Source organism: Mesocricetus auratus, unplaced genomic scaffold, assembly GCF_017639785.1.
Source record: "Mesocricetus auratus isolate SY011 unplaced genomic scaffold, BCM_Maur_2.0 Super-Scaffold_100025, whole genome shotgun sequence".
Lineage (NCBI taxonomy): Eukaryota > Metazoa > Chordata > Mammalia > Rodentia > Cricetidae > Mesocricetus > Mesocricetus auratus.
In genome coordinates, this window is record NW_024429206.1 from 24,425,293 (window position 1) to 24,444,028 (window position 18,736).

The 18,736-nt window shown below is 51.0% G+C and overlaps 1 protein-coding gene across 13 annotated transcripts in view; it reads right to left on the minus strand.

Moving 5' to 3' along the window:
* Gtf2ird1 (GTF2I repeat domain containing 1) overlaps nt 1–18,736 on the minus strand; it is an 89,849-nt gene that overhangs the window by 19,279 nt on the left and 51,834 nt on the right. For 9 of the 13 annotated variants that reach the window (XM_040731207.1, XM_040731199.1, XM_040731205.1 and 6 more), the window contains exons 9-19: nt 14,655–14,838; nt 11,761–11,786; nt 9,657–9,765; nt 8,883–8,920; nt 8,317–8,397; nt 7,561–7,650; nt 5,182–5,229; nt 4,320–4,466; nt 3,033–3,216; nt 862–911; nt 606–761 (exon numbers count right to left, since the gene is read on the minus strand). In XM_040731207.1, the coding sequence (XP_040587141.1) occupies nt 606–761; nt 862–911; nt 3,033–3,216; nt 4,320–4,466; nt 5,182–5,229; nt 7,561–7,650; nt 8,317–8,397; nt 8,883–8,920; nt 9,657–9,765; nt 11,761–11,786; nt 14,655–14,838 (1,113 nt within the window). The remainder of the gene's footprint in view (nt 1–605; nt 762–861; nt 912–3,032; nt 3,217–4,319; nt 4,467–5,181; nt 5,230–7,560; nt 7,651–8,316; nt 8,398–8,882; nt 8,921–9,656; nt 9,766–11,760; nt 11,787–14,654; nt 14,839–18,736) is intronic. The other 4 variants (XM_040731210.1, XM_040731209.1, XM_040731206.1 and 1 more) reach the window with 3 other exon arrangements.

The following is an 18,736-nucleotide window of genomic DNA, read 5'->3' on the forward strand; positions in this document are numbered from 1 at the left end:
GGGACGAGAGTGGGGCTCTGGAGTGGCCAGCAGCTGGCCCTCTGTGAGGTCTCCTAACCCCACCACTGGCCACTGCTGCCTTTCTGAATTCCTCAAAAGTATGGTGGCCACGGAGGGGCCACCTGGTGACAGTCACCCCGGGGCTCACACCAGCCACGCCCATTGGTTCTCTAAGATGCACACACATAGGATGGGGTAGATTTTCAGCTGTATTCTGGTACAGCCGGGATGTGGGCTGACCTCACGCCAACGGGAGCCAGGAGCCTCCCCTTGGCTGCAAGCCCTCCTTTACCAGTTTCCTATAACGCACCGCTTGTCGCCTGCTTTCCTGGCTCTCCACGGACACCGTCCACTCCTTCAGTTTCAAAGCAGTAAGAGCCGGGTTCATGGATGACGACAGAAAGGCAGATGGCGACTACCTAGACAGTAGCTAGCTCTGGAGTCCCTACTGATAGCCAGGCTCTAACTTAGCAGGCACATCAGGCTAGTCCAGTACCCTAGAGCCCACGGGTGGGATCTAGCCCCTTCCCGCTGTCGCTCCCCCCTCTAAAGCCATTCAGGGTCACGACCCTGGAATGCCTAAATGCACATGGGCGTAAACTTACCTTGAAGGCCCTGTCTCTTCGGGGTCTCTTCCGCAAGACGGTCCCAGGAGTCCCTCTCTGGGGGTGGGGTGGGGAGAGAAGGCAGGTGAGGAGGGAGCACCTGGGGTCTCAGGTGGCATCGAGGGGGCAAACCCGACAGGGGCAGTGGGGAAATGCCTAGGGTAGGGGATAGGACAGGGGCATCAGGAGGGGCTACGGCAGAGATTTGGTGCCTCCCACACCCTCCCGAGTGTCTCGACCAGGCCCGGGTGGGTACCTTGCGTATCCACAACAGGCTCTTTGACACCATCGGTGAGCAGTTCGGGTCTAGAAGACATAACCAGTGCCATCAGTGATGTTTGTCCAATCAACCTAGGGTTGTTCAGCCTCCAGATCTGTGCAATGGGCTTTCCTAGCCCTGGCCAACATAGCATTAAGGTCCTTGCCACACGGTGTGTGTGTGTGTGTGTGTGTGTGTAGCCATCTTGGTTGGCAGGAGCTGTCAATGGCTCTGAGCTCTGAGGTTCCTTCGAAGTCCTGGGCTGGCTGATGCCCAGGACTTGACATGATCGAGTCCCTACTGCCTAGCATTGAAACACACGTCGAGGGTGAGTGACTCCCGGGGAAACGATACCTGTGTTTGTGTACACACATTCGTACAGGTGCAACGGAGAGGCCAGAGGCCAACAATTGGTATTCCTTAGTTGCGCTCCACTTTCCTTTTTTTTTTTTTTCTTTTGGATTTTTGAGACAGGGTTTCTCTGTGGCTTTGGAGGCTGTCCTGGAACTCACTCTGTAGACCAGGATGTTCTCAAACTCACAGAGATCCACCTGCCTCTGCCTCCTGAGTGCTGGGATTAGAGGTGTGCGCCACCACCATCCAGCTTTTTTTTCTTTTTTTTCCAAGACAGGGTTTCTCTGTATTGTTTTGGAGCCTGTCCATGCCTTGCAAGGTCTTGTTTTTTAATTGTGTGTGTGTGTGTGTGTGTGTGTGTGTAACAATCCTTTCCCTGGGATCACCTAAGACCACTGGAAAATTCAGATATTTATACATTACAATTCATTAACAGTAGCAACATTACAGTCACGAAGTAGCCAAGAAAATAGCTTTATGTTTGGGGGTCTCCACAACATGTTAGAAAGGTGGAGAATCACTGGTTTATACCTTCCTGCCTTGGCACTTGGCCAAGTGCTGCTATGTAGTTATCACACCCAGTTCTAATCTAGTTTAGAATCAGCAGGGAAAAAAAAGAAAAATTAAAAAAAAAAAACCCAAAACCAATCAGCAGGACACAGTGGCTTGCACCTGTAAGTCCAGAGCACTTGGGAGACTGAGGCAGGAAGATTACTTGGGTCAGCCTGGGCTATACAGTGAGTTTCAGAGTAGCCTGAGATCCTGGTTAGAAACTAAACAAAGACACCCACAAGCCAGGTGGTAGCGGTGCACGCCTTTAATCCCAGCACTCGGGAGGCAGAGGCAGGCGGATGGATCTCTGTGAGTTCGAGACCAGCCTGGTCTACAAAGTGAGTTCCAGGACAGGCTCCAGAGAAATCCTGCTTCAAAACCCCAAAAAAGAAACCCCACAGACAAAAAACCCAAATACATTAAAATTAAAAAACAACTAAATAAAAAAGTAAAGGACAGCCAGGCGTTGGTGGTGTGCGCCTTTAATCCCAGCACTTGGGAGGCAGAGGCAGGCGGATCACTGTGAGTTCGAGGCCAGCCTGGTCTACAAGAGCTAGTTCCAGGACAGCCTCCAAAGCTACAGAGAAACCCTGTCTTGGAAAAAAAAAAAAAAAAAAAAAAAAAGCAAAGGACAACTGGGCAGAGATGGTGCACACCTTTAATCCCAGAGTCCAGGAGGTAGAGGCAGGTAGATTTCTGTGAGTTCGAGGCCAGACTAGTCTACAAAGAGACTTCCAGGAAAGTCAGGACTGTTATAAAAGAAAACCTGTCTCAAAAAAAGAAACAAAACAAAACAAAAAAAAACCAGCAACAAAAAAATTAATTAATTAAAAAAAAAAGGAAAAAAAAAAGATTCTGTAACCTGAACAACAGGGAGGTGCCAGTTTGGTGCTGTGTCTGGCACTGGGCAACTCTGACTGTGTCCTTCATGGGTCTGGCCAGCCCTTATTTCAGTTTTTTTCCCCATTCCTTTCATCTCCCTTCCCCCTCAAGCCTACATTCTTTTCTTTTTCTTTTTTTTTTTCATGTTTTGGTTTTTCGAGACAGGGTTTCTTTGTGGCTTTGGAGGCTGTCCTGGAACTTGCTCTGTAGACCAGGCTGGTCTTGAACTCACAGAGATCCGCCTGCCTCTGCCTCCTGAGTGCTGGGACTAAAGGCGTGCTCCCCCAACGCCGGGCCACTCTTTTCTTTTTTGAGACAGCGTCTCACTAGGTAGACCTGGCTGGCCTGGAACCTGCCACCACAGCAGGCTCAGCCCTTACCTCTTGATGACAAACTGGATGCTGTTGCTAGCTTCCAGAATCTTCCGAAGCTTGGCAATCCCAAAGCAGTTGGGTCTGCGAAGAGAGATGCCTTCAGGCAGTCCCAGTACGAACAGCTCTTCGGGGTGCATCAGGAACTTGGAGTAGGGCACCTTGACTGGCTCCGAGGTACCAATGGCTTTGGCTGTAAGGACATGGCTGCTGTAAGGCCACTTGGAGTCCCAACCCCTGTCCCCACCTCTAAGGGAGTTGCAGGGACCACAGGGGTTTGGAGGTGACGCTCATTTGAACCCCATGAACTTGCCAGAGGGGAGACAAGCACACCTAGCCTGTAGGTAGGATGAGAGTCTACAGGGGAGGTATACACCCCGGGAATGTAACCCCCAAGGCCACTCTTCACTTACGGCTCCGTAACACAGGAACCTCATATGGGATACGACTGTGGGTCCCTCCCGCCCACCTCACTCCCCACCCCGCTACCTTCAAAAACCTCAAACCTTCACAAAGCCTCATGGCATGCCAGATCTGTGGCTAGCTTTATCTGAGCTCTTTGCCCCTGAGTAGCCTGGTTGCCCTAAGCTAACCCCATCACCACGGCAGGCTTCATAGTTCCTCGTTTGTAAAATGGGTCTTAGGGTAAAAGGATGTGAGGAAGAGATGAGAGTCTGAGAAGCCAGCACTGGCAAACTCAAGGAGCTAGAGAGAAGCAGGCTTCAATTTCTTTTTCCTGGACTCTTTGTTTTATTGTAGGAGCTGTGGGTGGAACCCAGAGTATTACCTACCCCCTTTATTGGGGGATCCTAGGCAGGGCTCTACCACTGGGCTACATCTCTTGCCCCTCACTGGGGGATTCTAGGCAGGGGCTCTATCACTGAGCCACACCCCAGCCCCTCACTGGGGGATTCTAGGCAGGGGCTCTACCACTGAGCCACATCTCACTGGAAGATCCTATGCAGGAACTCTCTACCACTGAGCCATGCCCCTGACCCCATCACCCGTGGATCCTAAGAAAACACTGTACTGTTGAGTCACCCTCCCACCCCCTTTCTGGATTCTAGAGAAAGCTAGCTCTTGCTGGGAGTTCCCAGGAAAGCCTGGAGCTGTCCGCGAGGATCTCCGGGGCTGAGACTAACTGACAGCACATGAGCCCGGGAATGAGCTGGCGGAAGAATGTGGGCCGACAGGCCAGCAGGGTGGGATTCTCTGCTAGAGGCTGTCGCCATGGGCGACCATGAGCGTTCCCATCCTGAAGATGGGTCCGAGAGGCCCGTCCCTTGCCCTACTCACCATATTTCGTGTTGAACAGCATCTCCACCTGCTTCCGCAAGGGCCGGATCACATCACCAGGGTTCTCTGGAAGGCAAGGGCGGTGTGCTGAGCTTCCTGGGTGCAGAGTCCCCCCAGCTCTGGAGGTACCAGGAATTACCTCTGAGACTTTGGAAAAGAACAAGGAAATGGCAGCTCTACGCAAGCCTGCAATCCCTGGATTTTGCATACTTGACCGTGAAATGTGCCACAGTGCAAGATCTAGAAGGTTCTGTGGTTGTTCTCAGCATCACTTTTAGATCGGCTCAGTAAGTGACCTAACTAGCCAGTGGGTACAAAGTAAGCCTGCAATTTGCACACACTGCCACCAGGAAGCGCACCAAATGCTTCCTAATCCTTCACAGGTGCCCTGTCTACATCAAGCTGGGTTCTACAAAGTGGCATTCATCTACATCGGGCTGTTTTATTCTAGGGGCAAATGCACTATCGATAAACAAGATTATATTCTTGCCTTGGCCTCTCCACCTACCCTGTTTTGTTCTCAGCAGAGAGAGAAAAAGCAGTTTTGCTCACCAAATCTTCCTTATAGAAAACCTGTTTTATACATTCAAGCTTAAAATCTAGTTCAGGAAGATGAGGGGCACAATCAGTTTAGAATTCTTCATGGAAAGCAACTGAGTGTAAACCAAAGCTTAAACTTCATTCTGACAGATGCCTGCCCGCTCTAGCACAGTCTAGAAATTTCTCCCGCCTGGTACAGTTCACGCAGGACTCCCAGCGCAAACGCAGGATGCTGGAGAGAGGTGATGGATCGGAGGGGGAGCTGCTCATAGGGGTGGAGTGAACATGGAGAGGGAATCATGGGAGACAAGCAGGGTCTTACCTTCTGCCGGCTTTTCTTCCTGCCACGGCTCCTCACTGGGGCCTTTGTCTAGGAGAAAACAGAGGGTGCTAAGAAATCATGCTCAGGGGTGGACAGATGGCTCAGAGGTTAAGAGAACTGGCTGTTCTTCCAGAGGTCCCTGAGTTCAAGTCCCAGTAACCACATGGTGGCTCACAAACTATCCGTAATGAGATCTGGCGCCCTCTTCTGGCCTGCAGGCACACATGCAGGCAGAACACTGTATACACGATAAATAAATGTGGTGGCGCACACAGTTAATTCTAGAGGCAAGGGGATCTCAGTGAGTTCAATGCCAGTCTGGTCTACAAATTCAGTTCCAGGACAGCTAGGACCATCCCACTGAGAAACCCTGTCTCAAAAGGCAAAACATTTACAAAATGTACACACACACACACACACACACACACACACACACACACACACACACACACACACGTAAAAAAGGCTGTACACTATGGTATAATCTCAGCACAGGGAAACTGAGGCAGGAGGCCTGTGGACTGCAGGGTAGCCTGGGCCATGTAGTAAGAAGCTGTCTCAAAAACCCACGGAGACGAAAACCAGCAGTAATAGTTAGTTTTAACTTTTGAAAAAAGTGCTTTTACCTGCTGAGTCATCTCTCCAGCCTCCATTTTTTTTTTTTTGTTTTTGTTTTTACGAGACAGGGTTTCCCTGTATTGTTTTGGAGGCTATCGGTCCAGCCCGGCCTTGAACTCACAGAGATCCGCCTGCCTCTGCCTCCTGAGTGCTGGGATTAAAGGCGTGCGCCACCACCGCCCGGCTTTTTTTTTTTTTTTTTTGGTATTTTGAATCGACTGTCAAGACAGTCTAAATAAGGGGTTGTCTAAATCAGATTGGCCCGTGGACATGCCTATGTATCGATTATGTTAATAGTGTGGGAAGACCCAGACTAAAGAGAGAGGTCCCATTCCCTGCGTCTGGGTAAAAGAATAAAGGAAAAGGAGCAGTGAGTTTGCATTCATTCTCTCTGCTTCTGTCTAGAGATTAACTGATGTGACCAGCGCCTTCCAGTTCCACCATCTTGACTTCCCAGCAACCGGGATCTGCGACCATATAAACCCTTCCTCCTTTACACTGGTTTTGTTGTTGTTGTTGTTGTTTTGTCTTGTCCTTTTTTTGTTGTTGTTAATATCTGTTCTCATCCTAGCAACGTGGGAGGCTGAGTTAAGTGGCTTGTGAGTTTGAGGCAAGTCTGGACTACTCTACCAGTTCAGGAGGGGCTAGACAACTTACTGGGATCCTATCTTAAGAATATGTAAAGGAAAACACACACACACACACACACACACACACACACACACACACACACACACACACACACACGGCTGGGGATGCAGCTTGGCTCGAGAGTGCTTGCCTGGGATGTGCCAGGTCTTGTGTTTGATATAGAGCACACCTTTAGGTTATCTGTATGAGATACAAATAAAACAGAACTTTCCAGAGTCTGGGGAGATGGCTCAGTGGTTAAGAGCAATCACTGCTCTTACAGAAGACCTGAGTTCAGTTCCCAGGACCCACATCAGGCAGCTCACAATTGTCTGTACCTCCAGCTCCAGAGGATCTGATGCCCTCATCTGTCCTCTGGAAAAGCAAAGCACTTTATTTATTTACTTATTTTTTTTTAAGACAGCTCTGGCTACGCTGGGACTCACTTTGTAGATCAGACTGGCCTCAAACTCACAGAAATCCACCTGCTTCTGCCTCCCGGGCGCCGGGATTTAAGGCGTGCGCCACCAATGCCTGGTTATATTACGTTATGTATGTTGTGGTGTATGTGTGCTTTTGTGTGTGAGGAGGGCATATGCATGTGAGGAAACACAAAGAGGTCACAGAACAACTCTCATTACACCCTGTGAGTCCCAGGGATTGAACTCAGGTCATCAGGGTTACACAGCAAGTGCTTTTACCTGTCGAGCTGTCACTAGCCCCCATTTTTGGTCTCACGTAGCCTAAGGTAGCCTAGAACTTGCCATGCAGCCAAGGATAACCTTGAACTTCTGATCCTCCTGCCTCTGTCCCGGCCACACCCAAATGCTGAGATTAATGCCCCACAACATCCGGCTTCTGGGGGGGTTACTTTTACTCGTTCACTTTTCCACCCCCTGCAGGGGCAGGCATGGAACGCAAGCCCCCAAACAGGCTGTTAGCAGTCTACTCCTAGGCTTCCACCCCAGCCAATGAGCTGACAGGTAGACCGAGGTCCCACCCTTGAAAGCATCTTATCAAGCTGCAGATATGGTGCTCCCACATATGTATGGCATGGCTCCTGCGCTGATTCTTCTCTAGATCCCCAGGGTGGTAGGTCCCCAGTATGGCCAGCCCCAGCCCACCTCTTACCAGCCGGCATTTCCATCCCGTAACCGGAATCCTCTGAGGGCAGGTGTCCGGGTAGTGAGTCTGCCATCTCCTCAGAAGTTGGTGAAGGATCTAAAGGGAGACTCCATGTGATGAGAGCATCCTTTACATGTCCTGCCCATCGGGGTCCCTCAGAGGTGCCAATGGGCCAACGGGTCTACAGACCAAGATTCTAAAGAAATCCATGCAGCCAGATGTGACACAGACTGTGGTTTGGTGACCTCAGCTCTCGGGAGGGTGAAGCGAGCAAAACTGAGAGTTTAGGGGCTGCTGAGTGGGTTCAGGGCTGGGTCAGTCAACTCAGTGAGACCTTGTCTCAAAATAAAAAGTGAAAAGGGGACTATGGCTCAGTGGTAGAGCACCTGCCTAGAATCCCCCAGTGAGGGGCTGGGGTATGGCTCAGTGGTAGAGCCCCTGCCTAGAATCCCCCAGTGAGGGGCTGGGGTGTGGCTCAGTGGTAGAGCACCTGCCTAGAATCCCCCAGTGAGGGGCTGGGGTGTGGCTCAGTGGTAGAGCACCTGCCTAGAATCCCCCAGTGAGGGGCTGGGGTGTGGCTCAGTGGTAGAGCACTTGCTCAGCACATGGGAGATCCCAGGCTATATCTCAAACACTGAAAAAAAAATCAGCCCAGATACAATGGCCTGATGGAATAGGCCCCGGGGCAGCAGAGTGGCACAGCTTCTGTTAACCTGCTTGTCCAGGAGCAGAGTACCAACAGTCCTTCAACGTATGTCTTACCTGGGACAGTAACCTGAATGATGTCCAGCTCCTCTGGCTCAATTTTGATGGGCCTCAACATTCCTAGTTCTCCTGAGGTTCCTGCAAGGAGACAAGGGGATCCCCTCAGGCAGGAGCACAGGCACGCCCACGGAAAGGCCAGTCTTTCCAGACATTCACATGTCTGTGACTTGACAGTGAACAACTAGGAAAAGTCACTTTGGACCCTTGGATCCTGCCCAGATCAGGAAGGACCAAATGGCCCTTGGACAAACTCAGGCCAAACCTGGCATGGCTGATTTGAAGGGCTTACAGGTCCACAGGGGTGAAGACGGGGCTGCTTGTCTACGGACACAAAGGTAGACAGGGGTGACGCCAGGATTTGGTTTCCCCCCACTTCCCTCTCCAGAGGGTTCCCAGCATGCTCGACGGCTTGCCCTGTGAAGCCGTGGGGATGGCCACGGGAAGAGGGCTGTCCTGAGTGCTGCGGGTTCACAGCCTGGGCAGGTTTCCTCCCAGCTGTCACGGGGGACTGCTAGCCACCCTCCCGGTTCTATTACACACCAGGGAGACACACCCCTTCTCACCTGGCCCGCAGTCTTCAGAGACGCTGCTCTTGTCTGACCTGAGGAAGCAAGGTCAACCTTGGCAACCTTGTCCTGAGTCACTCTGCCCAGCATGGCTCTGCCCACACTTCAGACACCACTCCCCCACCCCCAGTCTGAGTGTTGCAGAGCCCATTTGTGACCTCAGTACTTGACAGAGGCACACAGGAGGATTGCTGGGAGCTCAAGACTCTGTACACAGGGCTGGAGAGCTGGCTCAGTAGTTAAGAGGGCTTGCTGCTCTTGCAGAGGACCCAAGTGCCGTTCCCAGCACCCACATGGGGGGCTCGCCACCTATAACTCTAGCACTAGCGTACCCAATGCTCTCTGTACACACATGGTTCGGATACATTCAAGCACACCGCAAATGCACATAAAATTAAAAAAAATCTTAAACCAGGCATGGTGGTACACGCCTTTAATCCCAGCACTCGGGAGGCAGAGGCAGGCGGATCTCTGTAAGTTCCAAATAGTCTGGTCTACAAAGTGAGTTTCAAGACTGCCAAGGCTACACAGAGAAACCATGTCTCAAAAAAACAATAAAAAAAATCAAGACCGGGTATGATGGAGTACACTTTAACCACAGCACTAAGGAGGCAGAGGCAGGAGGATCTCTATGATCCAGAGCCTGCTACACACAGTGAGTCCTTGTGTGGAATCCAGGGTCCAAGTGGGGTGATGGAAGCCAGCTAGGTCTCAGCCCTTCCTAGACTGTGCAGATCATAGGTCTAGCCCAGAGCAGAGGAGTGGCCTTACCAAGCAGTCCCAGCCAGGTCCAGCATAGTGTCCCTGCAGACCTCTGTGGAAGTGTCTTCTGGTGGGCTGGCTGGCTCCAGCTTCATGGGGTCTTTGGTAAACTTGTTCCCTGCGAGAAGAATTGGGCTTAAGACCGCAGCTCTTGCCGGGCGTTGGTGGCGCACACCTTTAATCCCAGCACTCGGGAGGCAGAGGCAGGCGGATCTCTGTGAGTTCGAGGCTAGCCTGGTCTACAAAGTGAGTTCCAGGACAGCCTCCAAAGCTGCAGAGAAACCCTGTCTCAAAAAAAAAAAAAAAAAAAAAAAAAAAAAGACCGCAGCTCTTCAGCTAGACGTGGTGGCGCATGCCCATAACCCCAACATTCAGGAGCTAAGGTCGGCTGCCATGAGTTTGATGTCAGTTTGGACTATGACCCTATCTAGTGAACCCCCAATGATAGGGCCTTTCCTGCTGGCGAGAGACACTGGGCAGAGGCTTCTGTAGGACATTCCTAGAGGCACTCCTGGGAGGCGGGAGTCTGAATCTGAACTCTTCTTTGGGGTCTGTGTCTGCAACAGCCAGGAATTCATTCCTGCCTATACCCTGCCCTCATTCTAGAAAGTTCTCTCCACCCCCCCACCAGGACACGATAACACAGGAGCCTCAGGAGAAAGGCTAAGCCCCCACTCCCACCCATTTGCCCCATGGGATCATTTTCTCCTTTAATAAAACCAGAAAGTAGCAGGCAGCTAGCTCCTCTTTTTCTTTCTTTTTCTTTCTTTCTTTTTTTAGTTTTTCAAGACAGGGTTTCTCTGTACGATTCTGACTGTCCTGGAACTCTCTGTGTAGACCAGGCTGGCCTTGAACTCACAGAGATCCACCTGCCTATGCCTCGGGTGCTAGGATTAAAGGAATGTGCCACCACCACTTGGCCAGCTGGTCATCTTGTCATCTCCGTGTCACAGATGAGGGACCTGAGGCCCCAGACAATGCCCAAGGTTTCAAAGCTGCCGGTTAGCAGAGCTTTTAATGGGACTCAGGTACATCAATGCCACAAGGATCTGTGTAGATTTTGGTGGCCAAGGCTTTGGGGCCACAGCAACTAAGAGAAATGTCACGGACACCACTTCTCAGGTGCTTTAGTTGTTTTATCTATGTGTGGGAATGGGATCAGACCCATGTCTGTAGAATGGCTGAAAATCATAATAAGGGTGGTGGCATATGCCTGCACCATCTATAACTCTAGCACTAGCGAACACAATGCTCTCTGTACATACATGGTGTGTATACATTAAAGCACACATATATGCACATAAAAAAATCTTAAACCAGGCATGGTGGCACACGCCTTTAATCCCAGCACTCGGGAGGCAGAGGCAGGCGGATCTCTGTGAGTTCCAGGCCAGCCTGGTCTACAAAGTGAGTTTCAAGACTGCCAAGCAGAACTCATGAGACAGGAGAAGGATCCTGAATCTAAGGCTATCCTGGGCTATCCAGAGGCCAGGCTGAGCTGTATGGCACTGGAAAAGAGATAAATAATGGAGGGAATTAAATAAAAGAAATAAAACAAGGTAGCTCAGGGGCTGGGAAGATTGATCTATAAGCTAAGTGCCTGCCATGCAGTCATGAAAACCTGAATTTGGAGACCCAGCACCCACAGAAAAAGCCAGATGCAGGACCGTATGCCCATAAACCCAGACAAGGGAGGCAATGTCACAATCACTGAGCAAGCTGTCTCCAAAAGGAATTAAGATGGAGAGCGGCTGTGGAGGATGGTTCAAGGACCAGGTGGACTTCTGGTCTCCACACGGACACACGGACATGGACACACGGACACACACACACACACACACACACACACACACACACACACACACACACACACACACACACGCCAACAAAGACAAAAACCAAGGTAGTCCCGAAGGGAAGCTGGCTATATGTTTAGCAAATGGTATTACTATTTCCTCCAAGGGGACTGAAACTCTACAAGGTTCTAGTCTGTCAGCCGCTGGGAGCCCAGAGACCACATATGATCCTAAGATGCCGAAGGGGACTTAAGGGAAAAGGGTCAGTTTGAGGAGACACCAACTCCAGAACAGACCACCCGGTGGGACCCACTTACCTGTGAAAATGCGTTCATCAAACATCCTGGGAAGAGAGGAAAGACATCATGAGAATGACGCAGGCTGCTCCCATCAGGGATGGGCACGGAGCTCACTGGTGCAGTTCTTAGAGCCACAGACTAGGGCACGGGGCTGGCCACGCACATGGCTGGGGAGTGACGGCTGTTAATCCTGCCAACCTGATGGGACTTACAACCACCACGGAAACAAACCTCTGGTCATGTCCGCAAGGGAGTTTCTAAACTAGTTAACTGAAGAGGGAAGCTCCCCATCCCAAACGTGGGGGGCCCCGTCCCATGGGCTGGGGCCCTGGGCTGACTCAAAAGAAGGCAGCTGGGCATATGTGTTCATCTCTTCACTTCCGGACTGAGGACACACTGTGAGCAGCCACCGCACGCTCCTGCTGCCGACTTCTCACCCTGACGGACTGTGTACTCAAGCTCACGTCCCGTTGTCACCCTGGCCATGAAAGACCTGTACTGGGTTTTTTGTTTTTAAAGACAGGGTCTGGTGTAGCCCAGGCTGACCTCAAACTCCCTACGCAGCCAAGGATGACCCCGAATCCTTGATCCTTTTGCCTCCACCACGTACGTGCTGGAATTACAGGCCTGTAACGCCACGCCTTGTTTGCAGTGCTGGGTATGGAAGCTGCCAGGGCTTCGAGAATGCCAGGCAGGCACGCTGCCCACTGAACCACATCGCCACCCCTAGACCCGTTCATTAAGGCCTGTCACGCCCGTGTCTCACTAAGAGCCAGGCTTGGCAAAAAAGCAACTTGGAGCAAATGACCTATCACAGAGGCTCCTTCAGGGGTGTTCCCAGAAAGCAGAGACCCCAAGCAAGGGCAGAAACTAGGGTGTTATGTAGCCAGCTAGAACAAGGTCCTTATAGTGACGTGTAGTGATGACATGCTCACACACGGGGACTTCCACTCTTGGGACCTACAGGGCCCCTGAACCTTGGGACAGGGTCCCCTCATTGATGGACCAACTAGAGGGGAAGAACCTGGGGCCGGGGATGGTTCAAGGACCGAGGCACCCAGATAAAGCAACTGGAGCCCAGGCCAAGAACGGAGGCGTCTGCCCGTAATGCCAACATGTGGGAGGCCAAGCCAGGAGGATCTTGAGCTCGAGGCCATGGGCTATGTATTATGACCTCATCTCAGCTAACAAAACAACAGTTATTCTCGACATGACCATACAAGGGGAAGACGTTCCAAAGAGAAAGGCGTCCAGGGGGTCAGGGTTGGAGTCACGTGTGACACAAACCAGAGTCACTTGACGAGCCACCAACATCAGATTGGGCTGTGGATGTGTCTGTGAGGAATTGTGTGAATTCATGCCCACTGTGGGCGGCACCATTCCCTAGGCAGGTGATCCTGGGCTGTGGAAGAAAGCCAGCAGAGCCTGAGCAGGGGGGGAGTCACAGACTGAGCCAGTGAGCCGCACTCCTCTGGGGTTCCTGCTCCAGTTCCTGCCCTGGCTTTCCTCAGCCGTGGACTGTGACCTGGAATCGGGAATGAACCCCTCTTCCCCAGTGAAGGTGCTTTCGGTCACCGTGTCCGTTACAGCAGCAGGAAGAAACTAGGGTAGGAGGCTGAGCATGTAACTGGGGGTGACTATGGGGAGAGTGCCCGTGTGGAAATGTCACGAAACCTACTGGATATTCAGTCTAAGTTAGCTTGCTCACAGTACATGAGACCCTGTCTTTAAAAACACAAACAGAAACAAAACCCAAAAAAAACCCAAAACAGAACAGAACCAAACAACAACAATAACAAAAAACTAGCCAGGAACATCGGTGCACGCTTCTAATCACAGGACGTGGGAGGACAGAGACAGGCAGACCTCCGTGAGTTTGAGGCCAACCTGATCTACACAGTAAGTTCCAGGACAGCAAAAGACACATGGCGAGACCTTGGATGGGTGGAGGGAGCCAACTCAAGGTAGACTGAGTTGGGTGTCTAGGTTAAGGCTCAGGACATGAAATCTGAACGTGACTTCCTGATCTTTTGAGAGACTGGGGCCTCCCTGTTGTTCCTGGAGCTCTGGGAGCTCACACACATCTGGATACCCCAAGGCCTGAAGCAGCCAGAAAACAATGCCAGTGGGAACTCACTTCCTGTCTGGGGGGCCACTGACCCAGCAGCTGAAGAATTAACAGGGGACCATTATTTATGAAGTACTGTGTTGGGGGAGGTACGGTCAGAATAAAGGGGTATTTTTTTTGTGTGTGGTTTTACGAGACAGGGTTTCTCTGTATTGTTTTGGAGGCTGTCGGTCCAGCCTGGCCTCGAACTCACAGAGATCCGCCTGCCTCTGCCTCCCGAGTGCTGGGATTAAAGGCGTGCGCCACCACCGCCTGGCACGGGGTATTTTTTTTTTAAAAGATATATTTGTTTATTATGTATACAGTGTTTTGTTTGCATGTATGCATGCAGGCCAGAAGAGGGCGCCAGATCTCATTACATATGGTTGTGAGCCACCATGTGGTTGTTGGAACTTGAACTCTCAGGATCTTTGGAAGAGCAGTCAGGGCTCTTAACCTCTGAGCCATCTCTCCAGCCCCTAATGGGGTTTCACATCATTTTTGGAGGCAGAGGAAAAAGGGCAGATGCCCTCATAGGATGTCTGGGCTGGAGGACATACTAGGCGGACTAGTGTCCCAAAGCACAGTCCTGAGTTCTAGAATCTGCTGCTCTTTTTGCTGTTGTGACTCTGAGGACAGAAAAATCTAGTGTCTCACACATTAGGCAGGTGCTCTACCACTGAGCCACACCCCCAGCCCCTCCCTCAGGGATTCTAGGCAGGGGCTCTACCACTGAGCCACACCCCAGCTCCTCACTGGGGGAGTCCAGGCAGGTGCTGTCTCACAGAACCAAGGCAATTCACACCTCTTGATTATGAAGTGGATGCTGTGTCGCTCCTCCAGAATCCGCTTCAGCTTGGGCACCCCATAAGTACAGGGTCGCTTGAAGGGGATCTTGTCCGGGATGCCCACAATTTCCACAGCCTCGGGATCACAGGCAATCTTCCGATAGGGGACAGGAACCATGTGGTCCAGGCCCAGGGCTTCCGCTGGAAGGGCAAGAACAAGGATGAGCGCAAGAGACAAGTCACAGGACCCTGTGGGCCAGAACCCAGGTCACGGTCTCTTCCATCTAAAACGGCAGCGCTGTGTAGTGACAGAAACGACCACGTCACCTTTCTCTCACTTCTTTTTACTTTTTGAAACAGAGCCTCACTGTGTAGATCAGGCTGGCCTCAAACTCAGCTGTTTCACAGGGTCGGATCTCAGCCACTGGCTGGCCTCTCTGTTTCTTTTTTCTTTTTAAAAATGAGACAAGCCGGGCGGTGGTGGCGCACGCCTTTAATCCCAGCACTCGGGAGGCAGAGGCAGGCGGATCTCTGTGAGTTCGAGGCTGGGCTGGACCGATAGCCTCCAAAACAATACAGAGAAACCCTGTTTCGTAAAAACCAAAAAAGAACAGTGTCACTTTGACCAGAGTCTTTTTTTTTTTTTTTTTTTTTTTTTTGACTTTTCAAGACAGGGTTTCTCTGTAGCTTTGGAGGCTGTCCTGGAACTTGCTCTATAGACCAGGCTGGCCTCGAACTCACAGAAACTCACTTGCCTCTGCCTCCTGAGTGCTGGGATTAAAAGAGTGTGCCACCAATGCCTGGCCGAGAGTCCTTTTTTTTTTCTTAACACTTAAAAAAGTTTACTCCTGAGCTGGAAAGGTGGCTCAGCGGTTAAGAGCGCTGACTACTGTTCTTCCAAAGGTCCTGAGTTCAATTCCGGGCAACCGCATGGTGGCTCACAACCACTTTGAATGAGCTTTGATGCTCTCTGCTGGCAGGCAGAAGATTATATACATACATAAATAAAATAATAAAAAGAGTTTACCTTCCTGTACCAGCTGAGCCATCCTCCTGCTCCCCTGCATGTACTTGAGACAGGGTCTTGTTACATTCCCCAGGTTGGTATCAAACTCACAGCAATCCTCCTGCCTCAGTCTCCCAAGGGGCTGGGCTTGCCAAGCACCAACTACTGCTTATTTTCCTGAGGGTGAGCTGATCCTTGCTCTGGGCATTCCCTGTTCCCCTCAGGGTCATGTCCTTGCAGCTCAGAGCTGTCCTCAGCCACTCACTGGCCACATCAGGGCTGGGCAGGGTAGCCCAGGCTACTACAAGAGCAGCTCATTGCTTTCTTGTCCTGGGTCTGTCTGGTGGCCGTAGTGGTGGCGGTGGTGGCGGTGGCGGCGGCGGCGGCATTGGCAGCCAGCTTTATACTCTACACTTAGCTCGTTGTCAAATTAAACCTTTGAAATCTCCACAGCTGTCAATCATTTCTCCCCACCCCTCAACCTCCGCCTCCTGTCTGGTGGTGAGCCCACCCTGCTTGCCTTCAGTGAACTCATGGCCACGGAATGTCAGCCTCAGAGACTTTTTTTTCTAAGATGGGGGTCTCTTTGAATTCACAGTCCTCCTGCCTCCATCTCCAAAGTGCTGGGGTTATAGGTGTACTCCACTCCGCCTGGTGTATGTGGCGTGGGGGATGGAAGCCTGGGCTTCACACACGCACTCTAACAGCTAACCACATTCTCAGCCTCTGACAGGATCTCTCTTTAGAGCCCAGGAAGGCCTGCAATTCTTAAATCCTTTCGTCCCCGCCTCAAGAACGGAGGGACTACAAGTGTATCCCACCAAGCCTGCTCTCTCTACACTTTTTTCCCCCCTGAGACAGGGATTCTCTGTGTAACAGCCCTGGCTGTCCTGGAACTCACTCTGTAGACCAGACTGGCCTCGAATTTACAGAGATCTGCCTGCCTCTGCCTCCCGAGTGCTGGGATCCAAGGTTTGCGCCTCCACTGCCAGGACAGCTGGGGAGATGGCTTATCGATTAAGAGTACAGGTTGAAGCTGGGCGGTGGTGGCGCACGCCTTTAATCCCAGCACTCGGGAGGCAGAGGCAGGCGGATCTCTGTGAGTTCCAGGCCAACCTGGTCTACATTAGCTAGTTCCAGAACAACCTCCAAAGCCACAGAGAAACCCTGTCTCGGAAAACCAAAACAAAACAACAACAACAACAAAAAGAGTACAGACTGTTTTTCCAGAGAACCAGGTTCAATTCCCAGCACCCACATGGTAGCTCAAAACTTTAAAAAAAAAATGTTGACATTGAACAGCACCACCACTGCCCGGCTTTCTTTTTTGGGGGGCAGGTTTTCATTCCCATCTCTTTACCGGGTTAATTCCCTGTCTGACACCTGTAGGTACCGTACAGCTACTCGAGTATCGGCATGCAGGCACCCACTGAGGTATGCATCTGCATACGCGCATCCTTCAGGTGTTGGTGGCTGTGGTGCTTGGACATAAAGTCGTCCTCCCGTACAGAGGACCTCTTGCCTGTCTTGTTATGTCTCAGGCTTTACTGAGTGAGGTGCTCTGTCCTGGAGACAAACTCCAAATATTTTCTAAAACTCAGCTTTTGGATCATCTCCAACAGTGTCTACCTCCCCAAAGTGAAAAGGTCCTGTTAGGCAGAGGACATAAAACAGGCAGACAAAGCAGGAAAGCCAGAAGGTGGCACATAGCTGGGAATCCTAGCACTGCAGGCATGGAGGCAGGAGGATTACTGTAAGTTCAAAGCCAGCCTAGACTATAGAGCAAAACCTTACCTAAGATAGATAGATAGATGATAGACAGACAGACAGACAGAATAAAGGTACCAGATTGTGGCTCAACTGGGAATGTCCCCTAGCACACACAAAGCCCCGAATTCCATCCCCAGCCTTGAATAAACTGGGCATGGTGGCGCATTCCTCTAATAGAACACTCAGGAGGTAGAGGCTGGGGGATCAGAAGTTCAAGGTCACCCTTGGTTACAAAGGGAGTTCAAAGGCAGCCTAGGTGAAGGGAGGATGTAAGGAAGGTAAATTGGTCACGCATACAATCATGGTATTTGGTGGGTAGAGCCAAGGCTAGCCTTGGCTATGGAGTTAAAGAGCTCATCTCCAAAAGTCTAAAAGAGGGGAGGAGAGATGGTTTGATGGGTAAAGGCAGTTTATTGCCAAGGCCAACAACTGAATTTGATCCATGGAACCCGTATGGTAGAGAATCGACTTCTGAAGTCTGTCCTCCGTACATACGTGTGCCATGACACACTCCAGCCTACGCACATACACACAGACACAAATGAAAGTGAAACACTCACACGGCAGAGGCAGAGGCAGGTGGATGTCTAAGTTGGAGGCCAGCCTGGTCTACAGAGTGAGTTCCAAGACAGCCAGGGCTACACAGAGAAACCCTATCTCAAAATAAATAAATAAATAAACAAAACATTCACACACCCAAAACAACAAAATCACACAGAAAAGGCAAGGGCTGGTAGGGATGACAGCTCACCAGGTACAGGCACTTAACACCAAGCCCGGTACCTAAATGAATGATGGATAGGGACAATCAAATCCCAAAAGCTGTCCTCTGACCTGCACACAGGCACACACACAATTGTATATAATTAAAAAGTCTTAGCTCAGTTGGCTAAGTGCCTCTCTTACAAACACACAGATATAATTTTGATGCCTAGAACTGGTGCAAAAAAAAAAAAAAAAGATCAGGAGTGTAGCTTGCTTGCACTTGTAAACCCCAACATAGGAGATATGGAAACGTCGGGCCCCCGAGGCTCATTAGCCAGCCCACACCTACTTACTGAGTCCCAAGCCAGTAAGAGACCTTGTCTCAAAACAAAACGAAACAAAAAACCCCAAAAGATCAGGACACAGAGTGAGGACAGCCAGTAAGAAGGTTATGTTGGCTAGTTTTGTCAACCTGATACAAGCCAGAGTCATTTGGGAAGAGGGAACTTCAACTGAGAAAATGCCCCCACTATGGGCAAGTCTGCGGGGCATCCTCTTGACTGATGATCGACGTGGGCGGGGCCGGTTCACATTGGGCAATGTCACACCGGGTTGGTG